The 18,408-nt window shown below is 36.9% G+C and overlaps 4 protein-coding genes across 7 annotated transcripts; 2 read left to right on the top strand and 2 right to left on the bottom strand.

Annotated features, from left to right (window-relative positions):
- Positions 1 to 66: 66 nt before the first annotated feature.
- LOC145726874 (ankyrin repeat domain-containing protein 13D) lies at positions 67 to 7,803 on the top strand. Its single transcript, XM_081976161.1, has 12 exons — positions 67 to 326; positions 600 to 735; positions 1,670 to 1,742; positions 1,796 to 1,893; positions 1,947 to 2,090; positions 2,151 to 2,328; positions 4,755 to 4,980; positions 5,035 to 5,314; positions 5,372 to 5,539; positions 5,707 to 5,813; positions 5,966 to 6,048; positions 7,248 to 7,803. The coding sequence occupies exons 1-12, from the start codon at positions 228 to 230 to the stop codon at positions 7,444 to 7,446; spliced, it is 1,791 nt and encodes a 596-aa protein (XP_081832287.1). The 5' UTR covers positions 67 to 227; the 3' UTR covers positions 7,447 to 7,803.
- On the bottom strand, positions 7,684 to 8,815 carry mip40 (Myb-interacting protein 40). 2 transcript variants are annotated; one of them, XM_081976327.1, is made up of 5 exons: positions 8,534 to 8,815; positions 8,312 to 8,470; positions 8,103 to 8,262; positions 7,889 to 8,037; positions 7,684 to 7,832 (listed from the first exon to the last, which is right to left on the bottom strand). In XM_081976327.1, the coding sequence occupies exons 1-5, from the start codon at positions 8,722 to 8,724 to the stop codon at positions 7,811 to 7,813; spliced, it is 681 nt and encodes a 226-aa protein (XP_081832453.1). In that variant the 5' UTR covers positions 8,725 to 8,815; the 3' UTR covers positions 7,684 to 7,810. The 2 variants fall into 2 exon arrangements, with proteins under 2 accessions (XP_081832453.1, XP_081832445.1); XM_081976319.1 differs by having other exon boundaries at positions 8,312 to 8,482; positions 8,534 to 8,814.
- A 217-nt stretch (positions 8,816 to 9,032) lies between these two features.
- On the bottom strand, positions 9,033 to 13,348 carry eIF3d1 (eukaryotic translation initiation factor 3 subunit d1). 2 transcript variants are annotated; one of them, XM_081976170.1, is made up of 8 exons: positions 13,243 to 13,348; positions 13,191 to 13,211; positions 12,915 to 13,125; positions 12,073 to 12,857; positions 11,880 to 12,011; positions 9,547 to 9,788; positions 9,365 to 9,490; positions 9,033 to 9,310 (listed from the first exon to the last, which is right to left on the bottom strand). In XM_081976170.1, exons 3-8 carry the CDS (start codon positions 13,114 to 13,116, stop codon positions 9,109 to 9,111), a joined length of 1,689 nt encoding a protein of 562 aa, XP_081832296.1. In that variant the 5' UTR covers positions 13,117 to 13,125; positions 13,191 to 13,211; positions 13,243 to 13,348; the 3' UTR covers positions 9,033 to 9,108. The 2 variants fall into 2 exon arrangements, with proteins under 2 accessions (XP_081832296.1, XP_081832300.1); XM_081976174.1 differs by lacking the exon at positions 13,243 to 13,348 and having other exon boundaries at positions 12,915 to 13,130; positions 13,191 to 13,206.
- A 226-nt stretch (positions 13,349 to 13,574) lies between these two features.
- Ttc26 (tetratricopeptide repeat domain 26) lies at positions 13,575 to 17,323 on the top strand. Of its 2 annotated transcripts, XM_081976180.1 has the most exons (11): positions 13,575 to 13,786; positions 13,842 to 13,988; positions 14,043 to 14,214; positions 15,489 to 15,720; positions 15,821 to 15,950; positions 16,006 to 16,152; positions 16,218 to 16,397; positions 16,446 to 16,614; positions 16,667 to 16,850; positions 16,926 to 17,094; positions 17,150 to 17,323. In XM_081976180.1, the coding sequence occupies exons 1-11, from the start codon at positions 13,784 to 13,786 to the stop codon at positions 17,288 to 17,290; spliced, it is 1,674 nt and encodes a 557-aa protein (XP_081832306.1). In that variant the 5' UTR covers positions 13,575 to 13,783; the 3' UTR covers positions 17,291 to 17,323. The 2 variants fall into 2 exon arrangements, with proteins under 2 accessions (XP_081832306.1, XP_081832312.1); XM_081976186.1 differs by lacking the exons at positions 13,575 to 13,786; positions 13,842 to 13,988; positions 14,043 to 14,214 and adding an exon at positions 14,261 to 14,766.
- Positions 17,324 to 18,408: the final 1,085 nt, after the last annotated feature.

Raw genomic sequence — 18,408 nt, 5'->3', positions numbered from 1 at the left:
TTAGACGTTAATGGTTTCTTAATTTTGACAATCCTCGAACATCAACAGCTGACATCTGTCAGAAAAAAATTATCAAAACAAATGGCCGCTGTCAGATAGTATTAACTAGCGTTCTTAAGTTTTCCCAAGAAAAACTGACTGAATTTTCCAAATCGGAGTGCATTATGCTTTGATCATTAGTGAAAATCGGTAACAGTGGTGCGCCAAACAGGGCCGAAACGAGAAAAATGGTGTCCGAGGAATACATTAAAGCGGAATACCCCTTGCACTGGTTGGTATGGAAGAACGAATATAAACTGCTTGAAAAGACTTTAAAGGAGAAAAAGGTGCGTTTACTTAGAGTTTGTAAGTCTATTTTACAGTGCCCCAAACATTAGTCACAAAATCTCTTTAACCACATATTAAATGAGTCAAAACTGTTGAGGTTTGTTTACTCATCAGAATTTCCTATGACTAATACTATTTCCATCTGTTTATAGTAATATTCCTTATTTAATATTGTTTAGACTAAGAAAACTGATATTTAATACTCAAAATGACTCAAACTTTTATGACCAATCTCTTAGAAAATTAATATAATCAAAAATGGAAACTTTCAGTATGATAAGGAGAAAGTTGACAACCGGGGGCGAACGCCCTTATTGCTGGCAGTCACTCTAGGGCATCTGGAGTCCACAAGATCTTTGTTGAACCATGAAGCCAATGTGAATTGTGAAAACAAGGACGGTTGGAATGGTAAGTTTGTAATCTTTAAAAAGGTACTCAGAATTGTATTTCATGCACATTGATTTTGTGATTTGCTTAGCTGAGCAAGTGGGTAATTGATTTTTTTATGATACATTTGTTACACATTTAATTGAGTATTGTTTTTGATATTTACCAATGTTAATAAATATGCTCTGTGATTGCAATAGTGGAAATACTAGTATATTGTTTTGTTTTTCCTAACTGGAAGTTGAAATCACAGTTATGCTAGTTTACATGAACAGCACAGTGGGTGACTTGTGATTGGTCAAGAAAAAGCAGCAAACTGAAACCTGCTACACAAACTACTTACTATACTAACATTTACACAAATGTTGCACATTTAAGCCTACTTCCCAATGGAAGGTATTTATAACTAATAAATTTATGGTCATTATTACATGACATATAGACAGTACATAAATAGTAAATGTTAAATAAAAAGTTGTAGCTTGTAGCAATCCATTTACTTTAAGGGAGAACCCAAAACAAAAACAAAGAAGAAAATAAAATCAGGTGGAAATTATCATTTTGGTGATAATAGAGAGTCCCTTTAAGGGTACTATTTCTACTTAAAATCCCAAAAATAAATTAAATAATCAGCCAAGCAAGGTGATGAGGTTTAAAAAGTATCAAACATGTGTGGTTAAGTATCCTTAAGGGGTTTTTGTTAAAGTAGGACAAAGAACTCTATAAATCAAATCCTTTATTTAATGCAATAATGTTTTTGTTAATAGCGTAAATCAAAGTCAAAAGAACTCAGTTGTCAGTTGTCAATACTGCAGGTGCGCAAAAAGATTTTAGTATTAGTATTAATAAAAGTACTAAGAATAAAATAAATGCTTATTTATGACCAAAAGAGTTTACAAACAAAAATTAATTTCAGTATTACTGATAATTGAATTTACTTAACCACATTTTTTAGTGGTGCAAGAGGCGGTAGCTACTGGTGATCCTGAGTTGTTACATATCGTACTGGAAAGGCGCGATATACAAAGGTAAATCAACTTATTAATTGGAAATGACCCTATTAAAGGTTGTGTTACTGTAGATATACTAGTCGAATGGCGGGAATTCCCGATCTGCTTCAAAAACTGAAGGAAGCTCCCGATTTCTATGTAGAAATGAAATGGGAGTTTACCAGTTGGGGTATGCTAGTTTTATGAGACTTGAGAGATCATAAAGCAACTATTGTTTTGCAGTGCCTCTAGTGTCCAGAATGTCCCCTAGTGACACTTATAAAGTGTACAAGAAAGGGTCGAGTGTTCGAATAGACACCACTTTATTAGGATTCGACCACACTAAGTGGCAACGGGGTAATAGAAGTTACATTTTTCAAGGAGAAAGTAGGTATTCAAGCCAAAATTCTAATAACAATCGAAATATGGGAATTTCTGATTAACTAGATGGTGGCGCTACTATGATGGAAATCGATCACGAAATCCAGCAATGCTACTTAGAGGAACTGAAAACTTCCGACGAAACTTTGGGTGTTCTGCTGCCAAACGAAGAGACTGTATCACAACGTCTTACCAATCCTATAGTCACTACGTATATAGATACTGAAAAAATTAGTTTTGAAAGGTTGGTATTCTTAAATTTTAGCACAGTAGTGGCTACCCTCACTTTTTTTTGCAAAGCTTCCAATGCTGAGTTGTTTTTACAAAAAAAAAGAGTAGGGAAGTCAGTGATTCTCCAACTTTTCCTATAACTTTATATACTTAGTGATTCCTGGTGATTAGATTAGAAGTATCTAGAGAAGCCTCTGGAATTGGAATTTCAACCAAAGTTACCAACAATTAAACAATTCTTAGAAAGTGTAGAACACTTGTACAGGCCTCTGGCAATTTTTAGAAGGTTTTTAATTGTATTTAGGGATCTCTGGCAAGATTTAGAACATTAGAAACTTTTTAGAGGGTGTCAGTAGCGTTTAGAGGCCACTTGATGGATCTAGAAGCTTTTGACAATTTAAAACAATTCTTGGAAGGTTTAAGTCTCTTAGAAAGCTTTAGAAGCCCCTCGCAATTTCTAGAACATTTTTAGTGTTATTTAGAGACCTCTGGCACCTTCAAAATAGCCTCGGAAAGTTTAAGACACTTGCAAAGGGTTCTGGAACTTTTCAGAAAGTTCTCAGTAGCATTTAAAGGTCATTGGAATATTCAAAACAAGTCTGGGAAGGCGTAAGACAGTTATAGAGGTCTCTCTCACTTTTTAGAAGGTTCTCAGTAGCATTTAGAGGTCTTTGGAACATTCAAAACCGTTCTAGAGGCCTCTGACACTTTTTGTAAATTTTTCTATAGCATTTAGAAGCTTATGGAAGTTTTAAAATGGTCCTAGAGAGGCTTCTGGCAATTTAAAACAGTTGCAGAGGGCTCTGGAACTTTTCAGAAAGTCCTCAGTAGCATTTAGAAGACTTTGGGACATTCAAAACTGTTCGAGAGGCCTCTGTCACTTTTTGGAAGGTTCTCAATAGCATTTAGAAGTCTATGGAACTTTCAAAATGGTCCTAGAGGCTTCTGGAAATTTAAAACAGTTACAGAGGGCTCTGGAACTTGTCAGAAAGTTCTCAGTAGCTTTTAGAGGTCTTTGGCAGATACAAAGCTGTTCTAGAGGCCTATTGCACTTTTTAGCAAGTTCTCAATAGCATATAGAAGCTTATGAAACTTTCAAAATGGTCCTAGAGACTTCTGGCAATTTAAAACAGTTACAGAGAGGGCTCTGGAACTTTTAAGTAAGTTCTCAGTAGCTTTTAGAGGTCTTAGGCACATTCAAAACTGTTCTAGAGGCCTCTGGCACTTTTTAGAAGGTTCTCAATAGCATTTAGAAGTCTATGAAACTTTCAAAAAGGTCCTTGGGGCTTCTGGCAATTTAAAACAGTTGTAAAGGGCTCTGGAACTTTTCAGATAGTTCTCAGTAGCATTTAGAGGTCTTTGGCACATACAAAACTGTTCTAGAGGCCTCTGGCACTTTTTAGAAAGTTCTCAATAGCATTTAGAAGCTTATGGAACTTTCAAAATGATCCTAGAGGCTTCTGGCAATTTAAAACAGTTGCAGAGGGCTCTGGAACTTTTCAGAAAGTTCTCAGTAACATTTAGAGGTCTTTGGCACATTCAAAACTGTTCTGGGGGCCTCTGGCACTTTTTACAAGGTTCTCAATAGCATTTAGAAGTCTATGGAACTTTCAAAAAGGTCCTAGGGGCTTCTGGCAATTTAAAACAGTTGCAGAGGGCTCTGGAACTTTTCAGAAAGTCCTCAGTAGCATTTAGAGGTCTTTGGCACATTCAAATCTGTTCTGGAGGCCTCTGGCACTTTTTAGAAGGTTCTCAATAGCATTTAGAAGTCTATGGAACTTTCAAAATGGTCTTAGAGGCTTCTGGCAATTTAAAACAGTTGCAGAGGGCTCTGGAACTTTTCAGAAAGTTCTCAGTAGCATTTAGAGGTCTTTGGCACATTCAAATCTGTTCTGGAGGCCTCTGGCACTTTTTAGAAGGTTCTCAATAGCATTTAGAAGTCTATGGAATTTTCAAAATGGTCCTAGAGGCTTCTGGCAATTTAAAACAGTTGCAGAGGGCTCTGGAACTTTTCAGAAAGTCCTCAGTAGCATTTAGAGGTCTTTGACACATTCAAAACTGTTCTAGAGGCCTCTGGCACTTTTTAGAAGGTTCTCAATAGCATTTAGAAGTCTATGGAACTTTCAAAATGGTCCTCGAGGCTTCTGGCAATTTAAAACTGTTGCAGAGGGCTCTGGAACTTTTCTGAAAGTTCTCAGTAACAGTTCTGGAAAAGGGTGCTAGAGGCCTCTGACAATTTAAAGCAACTTTGGGAAGGTTTAAGACATTTGTAGAGCTTCTGACACTTTCAAAATGGCCTTAGAGGTTTTTGGTAATTTAAATCAGTTCTTGGAACGTTTTTCACTCTTGGATAGCCGATATATTCATCCGTTCTGTAGATACTTTTAAGATATACCACCGTGAATCACAATTTTCAATATGATTGCTGTGTTTGAACAGAAATAAAGCGGGTATTTGGGGCTGGCGTTCCGATAAAAACGAAATAGTGAACGGACACGAGTGTAAAGTGTTCGGAGCTTCCAATGTGGAACTGGTGACTAAAACGCGGTCCGAACATTTGACGGAGCACGACAAAGCGCGCAGCAAAAGTTTGAGGACGCCGTTGCAAAACTTTTTGGGTATTGCCGAGGTCGGAGTAGCTCAATCCAGCACTGAATTTCCTAAGGTGAGTCTAAATTGAAAACTCTGGTGAGTAATCATGTTGATTGATTTTTATTAGGAGGAGTACTCGACTAACACGAACCCTTGCAATATAACCCCTGAAGAATACTTCGATTCGGAGGTGGATTTAGGCGATCGCGACATAGGCAGACCGAAAGAGGTGAACGTGAAAATTCAAAAGTTTAAAGCAAACTTGTGGCTGTGCGAAGATTACCCATTGTCATTACCAGAACAGATTCTGCCCATCGTGGATCTGATGGCAATATCTAGTTCGCATTTTGCTAAGCTGCGCGACTTTATTCAAATGCAATTACCTAGTGGATTTCCGGTAAAAATCGGTTAGTTGCTTTTAATGTTAAATTTATATTGGGAGACTTAACCAAGACATTTCACAGAGATTCCTTTATTTCACGTACTGAACGCTCGGATCACTTTTGGCAATATTTTCGCGTTAGACAATCCAGTACCCAAAGTAAGCAGCATTCAAGAAGATGACAGACTGACGTGCATTTTGGACGATTCCTTGTTCCAGTGCCCGCCCGATTACTTCAAGCTTGGTAATGGTAAAGTGCATCCTCCATTTTTTTTTATTTATTTTTATGCCAACCCCAAACATCCGCCCTAACCAGATCATTTTTAATTGCGTTTTTCTTCCTAATCACTCACTAACATTTGGGTGTGTTGTGTCATTTACAAAAAAGCGTTGTTGCCAAACGTAGTTTTATTACAGCCGGAACGGAAGGAGGTCGAAGACAGTACGGCAACGAGGAGGAAGATCAACTGTTGCAGTTCGCTATACAGCAGAGCTTGATCGAGTCGGGCACGGAAAACGAAGAGGTTAGGAGGTTGTTTGTTTGTTGTTTCCTTTCACTTCTGAGGACGTGGCAACGTCGATTTTTGTCATGATTTCATTGTTGCAAGATTGTTCCAAAATACGACTAATATTGCAAACATTCTGAAGGTGGTTGTTATGTTAATGGGTGTTTCAGGTGGACGTTTGGGAGGCTCTAAGAGGGCAAAAAATGTCAAGACCAGAAACGCCAATCAATTACGAAGAAAAAGAACTACAAAGGTAAGTTAAGCTTGGGTAAAGGATTGCTCAATTGACGTCTCGGGCGCACAATACTGCAACTAAATATAATCGACTGCAATCGGTTAAAAAACCGCGCTCCTCCAGCCAACATTTTTAAATTTTTGCGAAAAAAGTGCGTTTTTTGTACTTAATTCACCTAATTTAAGGTCCTTTGGTATATGCCCTTTACTGTGCATTGCAACCGTCCTAGAGCAAAATAAAAAATTGCCAAAATTGCACTTTTTGTAGAAATAGCATATTTTTTGACACACGTTGCTTTGACCCTAAATTACTCTTTTATTTGACAAGTTACGTCAAAATGTCATAGAAAACAAAAGATAGATCAGATTTCAAGGTTTCCAAAAATATCCCCACATGTGTTGATTGATAATACCGTTTGGCCGCTAGAGGGCGTCAAATTTCCTTTACTATAATATCACATATTATACTGTAAATATTTTGTATTCAGATTTCACGTATTTCTTAATCCGGTCGAGTTCCTGGCAAAGAAATGGTTTAAATGTTAAATTTTAGGTCTAACTCTGTTAGTTTTTGAGATATCAAAAAACCGACTGCATCAGCATCTTTTCCGGGAAATTTTAACATAAAATGACACCGAGACGTCAACTGTAACTTGACAAATAAAAAAGTTGTATTTTTTGACGGTTCCAGGCCGCCATTTTGAATTTTCTGTCAAAATATTGACTTGCACCTCATTCTGAAGGAAATTACACGTAGTTTCAAGAAATGAGAGACAAAATGGCCTTTTAGGCCTCCATTTTGATTTTCCTGTCAAAATATTGACTTGCACCTGATTGTAAAGGAAATTTCACGTAGTTTCAAGAAATGATAGACAAAATGGCTTTCCAGGCCGCCATTTGGAATTTTTTGTCAAAATATTGACTTGCACCTCATTTTCAATGAAATTTCACGTAGTTTCAAGAAATGACAGACAAACTGGCGTCCCAGGCCGCCATTTTGTGGACGATTTTACCGATGTATTTAAACAATCTACCGTCTCTCATTCTACCGAAAATTAACTTTTTAATTAACATTTCAGTAGATTAGTGAAAATTATCTAGAATGGCTAATCGAAATTTTTGAAACTTTTAAAGCGGCATATTATTAAACTCCAAACTGCGCAATTTTGCCATAATTTTAGTTTTTCCATACAAAATATAATTTTTTTCACATTTCAGAGCAATCCAAGCAAGTTTGGAACTTTACAAAGACGGTTCTTCTCCTTCGGACGCACAAAGTAGCCCCACCGAATTGGACTATGATCTTCAAATGGCCTTGTTGATTTCAAGAAAAGAGTGCGAAAAGGATGAACAAACCCGCATTGACGAAGAGAAAGTGCTGGAACAGATTTTACAATTATCTCTTACCGAAAAATAGCCTCATCTAATTTACGAGTAAAAAAAGTGCGATTTTCTTTTTGTGTTTTTTTCATTGGTTAGTAAAGGCTTAGTCCTAATTCCGGCCAAAATTCAACATTTAGTGTTCTGTGTTTTTGTTTTAACCATTTTTTATTGTGATACTTAAACTTAACCTAGTTCTACTGTACTGCTAGTATCAGTTATCTGACTATTCCTTCTCTAAATGGGGCCAAGTGGTGAAATTAATAAAAATTCCTTTAGAGGACAAAACTAAACAATTTATAAGTTATGTTATCATACAGAATTATTATTGTGTTTATATCAGTTCCTTTAAGAACACTGTTTACTCTTAATATATTTTATTTCAACTATTAAACCTGGATTTAATCTGCGTGCTCCTGCGCCCTGAAACATTACACATCAAACCACTGTAAAGGAGTAATAAACTCAAAAAAACATACTTATTGTAAATGGTCTGTAAGATTTGAAAACTGTTTTCATAACGTTCTTCATTCTTAGCAGCAGCTTCAATCCACTTTTTCTTCACCTTAACCCATCTTTGCAGGTGATTGCGGATTAGATCGTTTTTATCTGCAGGTGGATTTTCTTCCTAAAAACAACAAAGAAAAAATTTGCAGATTTGAGTTTTACTCTTAAAAAGGCAAAATGGTATACATAATTTAAATTAATATTGTCCTTAGACTGTTCCAACTGTTCAGGCAATGGTGAAGGAATTCTAGTTTGGAAACTCTTTGAAGGTGGTGGGAGGCGCTTAACATCCACTGCCGATTCATCCCAAGTTGAAGGTTGTTCATTTGGTGATGAAGCTCTTCTCCTAAAAACTCAGTTTATGATAAAGCAAAATGGTTGTTGACCAAACATACTTGATAATACGCTGAGGATTTTTTGGTTGGTTTTCCATCCAAGCTCGACACAACGGATACAGTGGTGTGTCTTCTTCAAATTTAGCCAAATCCACACTTCTATCATACAGTTTCATCACGTAAGTATGGTGATAAGGAGTGGGCACAGGCTGGTAATTTCTGAATTTATCACTGAAACGGTTATCTATTTTAAATTGCTTGAAAGGGGTTGGTAAAAATTACTTTCGGCGTCTTTTTGACTGGCTCTCGTCCGAGGATTCACTGTCATCATCTGAAGACTTCTCTGTTAGTTGTCTCAAGACCCCTTTAAGCCTCCCTTTGGCCATCAAGTACTCGTTGCCGATATTGTCGTTTTCCTCTTTGATTTCTACTTTAATCGGCGAAGTGCTGGACAATCTTCGTTTTTTCGTCATCGTATTTAGTTTTAAAAATGCGAATTACTTATGTTTAGTGTTTAAAAATGTTTTGTTTATTTTTGATTTTGAATATTTATGACATTTGTGATGACGTTATTGACATTACAAATCGCAAGCACAAAATTTGACAGAAGACAGATATATGAAGGTGACTGATCACTGGAATGTAAACAAAACAGTAGAAAGCGAGTATAAGTCCAAATCAGAGACAAGATGTGAGCCCAGTGGGTAATTTGTCAAAAAACGCAGCAAGAAGGAGCAAAGATTGAAAAACAGGAAAGATTTTTTACAATAAAAAAACAACATTCCATACTATGACAATTTTATTATTAATTCTCCTTTATAGGAGCGTAATTAAAAAAAGAATAAAATGGACAAGTTTTAACGTTTAGCACTTGAATTGTACGGATACAAACTCTGGAACGCGGCATTGTCCTGAGGGGTGTCCTCATCACTTTCCGAATCCCCGTCCGATTCGAACGTATTGTCCGGAATGTCGTACAGACGGATCATGGGCTTATTGGGGTCCTTCATGATCAAGTATTTGCCATCTTTTTGCTTCATCACAATATCGATGATGCACCTAAAATGCTTATTTAGCATAAACTAAAAAAAGTCAAGGTAGAAACATTAAAACCTCAAAATTCCCCAGGCATTGTCCATGTTTAGATTAATTTGAGTGGCAAACTCAGCAGGTTTGTACTGTTGAGTACCCAAAATGACGTGTTTGCTGCTGTCCCTCACGTGGGCTCGACTCACATAGCTGGAAAAAATTCTCGTTAATTTGACAGGACAGTGGAGAGTCCAAGAAAACCAAACCCGAATTTAATCTGGTCACTGCCAGCCAACATAGCTTGTACAGTCCATTTGGCTAATTTGCAAGCGTTGTTTCTCAACTCATTAGCTAAAACGGCACCGCGTTGGATGTCCAACTTTTGTCTCCACTCTACGCCATTGGCTAACTTGGAGTCCCATTCGTTCAGAGCTTTTATGGTTAAAAACTGCAATTCGCCGTTCGGCGACTGTACGACGGCGTCATGTTCGGAACGAGCCACCAAAGTCTGAAAAGGATTGTTCATGTTTTGTTTTTCCAGTAGAGTGCGTTGTTCGAAAAAGGTGGCCGATAAAAAATATTGCTTGAAAAGTCAGAGTGCGCATGCGCCACGACAATGTTGTAGCATCTATAAAATTTTCCTGACATATGAACAATCACGTGACATTTAGGAAGTTCAAAAAGAGTCACGTGGACTAAAAATTAAATTTGAGTATTGAAAATCGTCACGTGACCATTTGCAGATTAAAAGGAGTCGCGTAATTTAAAAAATCTCAGTTCAAACTGAAAAACGGTCACGTGACCCTTGAAACCTTATTTCGCTATTTACAGTCACGTGGCCTTCAGGATTTCGGTTTGACATTAAAAAAGAGTCACGTAACTTTTAAAAAATGTTTGATTATTGAAATCGTTACGCGACTTTATGAACTGAAAGAGTCACGTGACCTTTAAAAATATATTTTATTTTTGAAAATCGTCACGTGACCATTTGCAGATTAAAAGGAGTCGCGTAATTTAAAAAATCTCAGTTCAAACTGAAAAACGGTCACGTGACCCTTTAAAACCTTATTTCGCTATTTACAGTCACGTGGCCTTCAGGATTTCGGTTTGACATTAAAAAAGAGTCACGTAACTTTTAAAAAATGTTTGATTATTGAAAATCGTTACGCGACTTTATGAACTGAAAGAGTCACGTGACCTTTAAAAATATATTTTATTTTTGAAAATCGTCACGTGACCATTTGCAGATTAAAAGAAGTCACGTAATTTAAAAAATCTCAGTTCAAACTGAAAAACGGTCACGTGACCCTTGAAACCTTATTTCGCTATTTACAGTCACGTGGCCTTCAGGATTTCGGTTTGACATTAAAAAAGAGTCACGTAACTTTTCAAAAAATGTTTGATTATTGAAAATCGTTATGCGACTTTATGAACTGAAAGATTCACGTGACCTTTAAAAATATATTTTATTTTTGAAAATCGTCACGTGACCATTTGCACATTATAAGGAGTCAGGTGACTCTTCAAATACTAGTTTAACATCTAAAACATCGACATGTGACCTTTAGGATTTCGTTTTGACGTTAAAATAATTGAAAATTGTCACGTGGCCATTTGCACTGTAAAGAGGGTCACGTGTCTTTAAAAATATCAGTTTAAACTGAAAAACGATTACGTGATCCTTCAAATGACATTTAAAACTGTTATGTGACATTATAAATTCCATTTTTAATCTTAAAAGAGTCACGTGACCTTCAGAATCTGTTTTAACATTAAAAGTCACGCGATTTGGAAAAAAATAGACTAAACATAAAAACTGTCACGTGACGTTAAAAATGACATTTTAATCTTACAAATAGATATGTGATTTAATGTATCAGTTTAAAACTAAAAAACTGTCACGTGACCTTCATGATTCTGTTTTGACGTTAAAAAAGAGTACTGTGACTTTTAAAATAAATCGAATCTTTATTATCGATACCTCAAACCAGAAATTCTTATCTTGTTTAGTTTTCAAACTACAAATAATTTAACTCAAATTTATTTGAAAAAATCCAGCTTTCTTGTTCAGATGGCATAGCAAAAGAAAGCAGATTATAGGAAATACTGCAAAAGTTGGCAACAATGTCTGCAATGAGGAGCTGTATTAGCGCCATCTCTTAGAGTTTATCTACAACTGAAGCCGTAAGGGCTTTCCATTGCGCTGGTTGCCTGTACTTATCATTTAGTCTATGCTTTAAGTTAGAATTGAACCACAATATTGTAGGAAAATAGGGAATAAACGTAACTATTGGCAACACCGATGAACAACATTGTTTTGACATATTACTTTTATAACCTCATTTTAAAAAATTGGCATTTCATTGGTGGGCACGTAGCACGTGATGCACAGCACACTAGAAACAGAGGTAAACTGTGCACAGCACACTAGAAACAGAGTATCGATAATTCAATCAATCTCCAAATTCACAGCCTACTAGAGGCCACCTTATTTGTTTTAAACTAAATATCATTTATACATGGTGGTGCAAAATCTAAAAATCATTTTTTTCCTTTTTGGTAGAGACCACTGTTTACACCTGAATAAAATGAAACTTACAATTCCGCCTCCCAAGTCCCATTTCTTGTAGCGGTAAGCTACACTAGCAACCTCACCCTCTTCCTCTTCAGACACAAATGGATTGGGCTCATCAAACTTGTAGCGCGGTTCATTTGGTCCAGATTTTAAAACCTGAAATAACCCTAATTTTTGTAAAATTCTCCCCTGTGGAATTTGAAGCAAAATTTTTTACCTGCTGACTGAAGTTGTGATTAATAAAAGTGGCCTCCAGGGCCAGATTTCTAGGAGAATTCAGGGAGTTTCCATCATCTTGTGGTGGCTCCACTGATGTCTCATTAACAGTCAGCAAATCAAATTCAGTGTTGTCGCGCTTATCAAAGAAGAGTTTGTCTCCAATTTTCTCAATTACAATATCCCAAGAGTAGTTGGATCTTGTGCAACACATAATGGTGGCCAAAATTGCATCAGTGGCATAAACATTTCCTTCAGTTTTGGACAATTTTCGAATGACGGGGTCGTCGGTAGTTGTAACAGTGTGGAAGATGCGATTCACACTTTGTAAAGGCTTCTCGTTCTTTACATTCACTCTATCATAGGTTTTGTCATAGTACTCGAGTTCACCGCAGCACACAACATCCTCTCCTTCTTTAATACCAGGTAAAGAGAGTTTTCCCAGTCTGGGAAAGTCCATTTCCTCAATAGTGCTCCAGTCAGGTTTAACAGTAACTGAAGCATCTCTGATCTTAATTTGAGGTCGTCCTTGACCCCACTTGCGCATCTGACTCTTCTTGTAAGTGTCTCTAGCTTTGAGGCCTTTACCAAGCGATTGCATGCCTCCACCTTGTACATTACTGCGACCGCCACGTCCCCTGAGATTCCTCTGGTTGGCACGGAACCGGCCGCGCTGATAGGGCGGTTTCTGCACCCTGGTAGTATCCACCAAATGGAAAGTACTCTCATCTTCATCGTGATAATAAGCGTATTGACTGCCAGAGCCAAATTGGGACGCGTACTTGTCTAAAGCCACCCAGATGTTAGTTTAAAAAGTTAGGTTAAGATTTAAAAAAAACTCACTGGCATATTTTTTGTCCTGAAAAGCCGCCCCGGTCCAGTCGCTTATCTTGCCCAAACGATCTCCTTTGCTGAAAGGCTGATAAGGCATGTCTTTAAACTGCTCAGGCAACTCACATGGGCCCCAACCAGTCGGATTGTCCTGGATTACGGGTGCGGTAAAATGGGGCACGTCGCCCCCTTCTTGATTTTCCGTCATAGTCATCTATCAAAACTAGGCTGTCGTTAAATTAATGAAAATATGTAGAAAAGGGGAAAAGAAAATCGGCAGCAGCTTACCTACAAAAGCCAAATACACAACAAAAAAATTGGCTTCCACTTTTCTTGAAGATAAAAATGACAGAAGCCCTTTTTTTTGACCAATACAAAAAGAAGTTTCACTGATAAAAGTATAGTGTAAACCAGTCTTCGATTAATAAACTTCAATCTGACTGATGACATAATCCTCTTTACTTTGGATTAGTGTCCGTGGCGTTGTTCTTTCTCTTTCTCTCACCTTGCAGGCTTGTTGCGTAAAAGAGAACGCAAGCTTGACGACTGTACCATTTTAGCCAAGTAGATCACGTGTCATCCATTGATATACGGACAATACGAGTCACCTGACATTGACCATAAAAAAACTAGATAAACTATATGAATTTTGCAAGTTAAAAATTCGCATTCATACCAGCAATTTACTAAATACAATTTTTAAATGCATTCGCGTTATTGTTTAATTAGTAAAAGTATAATATTCTCAGTCTGAATAAGTTAAAAAAAATATGTGTATGGTTTCTTAGCAACTTGGTGGACTCAGTGCCTCAGAATACAAACAGAGCCACTACATTAGTAGTCTTTTATAGGCTTTTATTGAAAAGTTATCGGTACCCCAAATGGTTAGTCGCAATCATTACACTTAATATAATTTTAAACATGTTTTGCTTTTTGCAGATATTAAGCCGATCCAAACCGGCGCTTGCCGCTGGTAGCGCGGAAGGGACGCAAGTGGCCCGGAAAAATCAAGGTGACAAAACCACCTCTCAGTTTGAGGAGTTTTTATTCAAACGAGATTATACTGGAGCAATAACACTTTTAGAGGTAATATATAGAGCATTTTAGTGTTTCTTTCTTCTAAAAGTATAACTTCATCAGTTTAAGAAATTAGCGGATAACGATCACAGTAATGCTACACTTTGGATGGCCTACTGTTATTTCCATAGGGGTGACTACAAAAATGCATTGCAGCTATACGAGAAATTGTACAATCAAAAGGCTGAAGTTAAAAACCTTGCAGTCAACATAGCCTGTTGTTATTTTTATTTGGGTGTGTGGGTACAGAGAGTGTTACAAATTTGATTTTTTAAGCGAGAGTAGCTCCTTATTTAAGGAGGTGTTACTAAAGAAAGTTGTAGCAAAGTTTATGCTCTACAAGATTACATTTAGGTTTTTCGGCCTTAAAGGCCTTCTAAAAGAGTTAAAGGGTAGAAAGTGACAGAATGCACCCAAAAGTGCCCTTTTCAACTAGTTTCCTTCAAGTGAGCGTAGCTCTGTTCTATCTAAGGCTTTACAAAATTACATTTGGGTGTTGTCATCCTTAAAGGCTTTCTCAAGGAGTTACAGAGCAAAAAGTTTAATGGACATATACTCTGATTATTATAACTTTAGTTGCACGTGGTGTCAATGTTATAAAAAACAAACCAAAATTGAAGAATATGATTTTACTTGTCAAATGTGACATATAATGTCAGAACTGTGTTTGTTTACATTTTGAAATGCTTTTACAGCAAGGTTTGAGTGGTTTTTACTGTTTTAATTAAACTTTTGGAGTATTGAGAGTGAGGAAAGCTTAGTTTAAGCGTGATTAGGATACCCTGAGGTGAGAGTTTTAAGATCTGATGTGTTTTACTCAGAATTTGTGTATAAACTTTGAGTAATAATGGAGACATGTTTATTTGAGTAGATTTTCAGGTAGGGGCTTAACAATTCAATGTTTTTTATTGGTTGAATAAGCTTACTCATGCTGGTAAATGGTAATACTTAGCTTTAATACTGCAGACACATTTTTAGATCAAACTATAGATGTCAGCTTTGCACATAAATCTAATAGAATAAAAATTGTTTGGAGCCAGTATTCGACGGTTTTGGCATAACAGACAGGTAAACAAGTAAACCGTTTAATAACCACAAGAACGTAAAATAGGATCACTCGTCACAACAAATTTCAAAAACGCTGATATTAACATCAAAATTTGACACTTTGAGACGTATAACGATCGGGTGAGATAATCGGTGATCGGAATAGCTCGGTAGCAAGAAAATCGAAAAACAGACGACAACATTGCGCACTATTGCCAACATATTTTAAGGCGGGTAATTTAAATTTCCGTATCTAATGTTATTGTCCAGTAAGTTCGGTTGGCAATAGAATCACCTGTGTTATGACGTGCAATTTTTTTAACAGATTATTTAGCAATAAAATGAGCAATTTTGCCTCCTTTTAACTATAGATTTTGAGATAGCAATGCTAAATGCATCGAATTTGTAACACTCTGTATATGAGCTGAATCAACTTTATTCGAACTATTTAATATTGGGCAGGCATGTATGAAAACTCTCAGGAAATACTGATTCAGGCTGCAGCCAGTGAGTTAAAAACACGTCTGAATTTCCATATATCCCACAAACTGAAAGATGAAGCGTTGCTAATGGAAAACCATCAGAATTTGCAAGACGTTTTGGAGGACCAGTTAAGTTTGGCAGCTATTCACTATCTGAGAGCTCATTACCAAGAAGCGATTGATATTTACAAAAGATTGCTCTTACAGAATCGGTAAATCTCGAATAACATGCGAAAAGCGTCTTTTTCATGCGGGAAAGAATGACTTTCCGCAACTTGTTATAGGTAAATAACTATGAGACAGTTTTGACAGAGATTATATCGCACTGAACGTCTACGTGGCACTGTGTTACTACAAATTGGACTACTACGACGTGTCTCAAGAAGTGCTAGGACTCTATTTGAGTAGATATCCCGATTCTGTTATAGCTACCAACTTAAAGGTTTTCTGGTTGACACTTTGTGCATCTTCTAATTTACAGTCAAACGCGATTTTAGGCCTGTAATACGTTTAGACTGTACAACGGTACAGCAGCCGAGAATGAGCTTAGATCTATAGTAGATCAAACGGCCAATGTAGGATTCGGCTACGATTTGGTCAAGCACAATTTGGTAGTGTTTCGAGATGGAGAAGACGCTATGCAGGTATGATAATATTGCTATAGGGTTGTCCAATAATTTTAATTTGACGTTTTCTTTTGTTTTTAAAGGTGTTTCCTGCGTTAGTGGACGTGGTGCCGGAAGCTCGACTCAACCTAGTGATCCATCATCTGCGCAACGACGACATCAAAGAGGCGTACGAGTTGTTAAGAGACGTTCAACCGGCTGTTCCTCAGGAGTACATCTTAAAGGGAGTGGTCAACGCAGCATTAGGCCAGGAAATCAACTCGGTAAGCCTTTACTAATGAGCTGAAAATGATTATTCATAAAATGATCAGGAGGAGCACATTAAAACTGCGGAGGAATGTTTTCATTTGGTGGGCAGTTCATCGAGCGAGTGCGATACCATCCACGGTCGTCAGTGTATGGCGGCTTCTTTTTTTCTTGCCGGTCAATTTGAGGAAGTGTTGGTCTATTTGACTAGCATTAAAAGTTATTTGCATTCAGGTGACAAGACAGTGTTGTTAGTGCTCAAATGCAGTGTGTTTTTTTTTTGCAGATGATACGTTTAATTTTAATTTTGCCCAGGCCAAAGCCGCCTGCTATCAATACAAAGAAGCTGAGGAGAGTTTTCTTCTGATCCAAGATCCAAAAATCAAAAATGAATACGTTTACATTTCGAATTTGGCTCGTTGCTATGTAATGAATAAAAAGCCGCAGGATGCGTGGGAGCTCTACTTACGGTAAGACTGTGAATTTTTTGTTTCTTTTCTCGGTTGATTTATTGTTAATGAGTACTTTTACAAATATTGTCTTAGGATGGAAAACTCCCCTGAAAGTTTTAACTTACTAATGCAAATGGGAAACGACTGTTACCGAATGGGTGAGTTTTGGTATGCTGCAAAAGCCTTCGACACGTTGAACCGGTTGGATCCAAACCCAGAGTTTTGGGAAGGAAAACGTGGAGCTATTGTAGGAGTTTTTCAGGTAATTTCCTAGTAAATTGCTGCAATATCCGAAGTAGCTGGGAATGAGCTTGTAGGGCGTGGTGGCCAAAAAGCTACCAGTGGACATGCTCAGCGATGTTCTTCAAATGTTGCGCTCGAGCAACATGAATCAGGCTGAACAGATCGCCAAAGTAATCAGAAAATGGGCCAAAGATCAAATGTTGAGTATTTCGTAGATTTAGTTTCAATAAAAGAATTAATAAAATTTATGTTGTCTATTAATTCAGTGTTAATAGGCCTAAATTATTAAAAATCTACTCTTTGTGATCAACTGGTCCATTTATTTTCCCGTGGCGGTTACGTCATCATTTGCCTTTCTTGTCTATTACATGCGTTCCGAGCGCGATAGAATTTTGACGTCATCTAGTCACGTCGGCAATGAATCAGAACGACAAGGCTCGGAAAATCGGTCGCCATTGTTGACAAAAAGTAAACAAAGAGACATTTTTTATTTTTGATGTAAATTTTACAATATTTTAAGGAGTATTTTGATTTAACTTGTTTTTAACTGCGATACTACGTGTGAGACTAGATAATGTGTGTGTGTTTCGGTAGTCAGTTTTGAAAATGCCCCTTCTTAATACACTTTACAACTATCAAGGGGCCCAGTGAAACATTCTGAAAGAACTAGAGTTTGTGGAACAGAAAAGGATGCCTTTTCTAATAGAAAACACTGTCACAATGAAACAGCCCATATGTTTACCTACTCCCAAGAAGAGTTTTTACAAGAACACTACAAAAACCAAGTTTATTCAAGCCAGTGGTTCTCGAAGAAACATGGATATAGAGTAAAGGTGTATTTAGCTGAAGCTGACAAGGTGATTTACCTAATACTATAAAAAGGACTCTGCTAGAGGTATTAATAAGCTGCTAATACTAAATAGCTTATGTTTCAGGTACCTTTATTTGCCTAATCTGGAGTTTGCTTATCATGCTTTGAAAGGGTCCAAATTTAAAAAGTCCCATTATCAATTGCTCTAAAAGACTGAACAAAAGGTGTTTGAATCTATGGTTATAATGGTGTTGTCAAAATCCATATGCAGAGTGTTGAAAAAACAAATTTCTAATAAGTTTCAGGTAATATTAGAAAGATACAAGTTACTTAATACATAAATTTGATCAAATGCCATTATTTTGCAGAATTAGTCCTTATAAATTTTGCCGTATCTTCTCTGATTATAAGGCTAGAAACAGATGGTGCTACTGTTAAATACTTTTCCATCAGATAGTAGGTTAAATTACTATTTTAATTGTATTATTTACACATTATGAAATATACAAATAAAATCTTTAA

Source organism: Ips typographus, linkage group LG1, assembly GCF_016097725.1.
Source record: "Ips typographus isolate SLU linkage group LG1, UJ_Ityp_2.0, whole genome shotgun sequence".
Lineage (NCBI taxonomy): Eukaryota > Metazoa > Arthropoda > Insecta > Coleoptera > Curculionidae > Ips > Ips typographus.
This window is presented reverse-complemented; position numbering and strand designations above follow the sequence as displayed.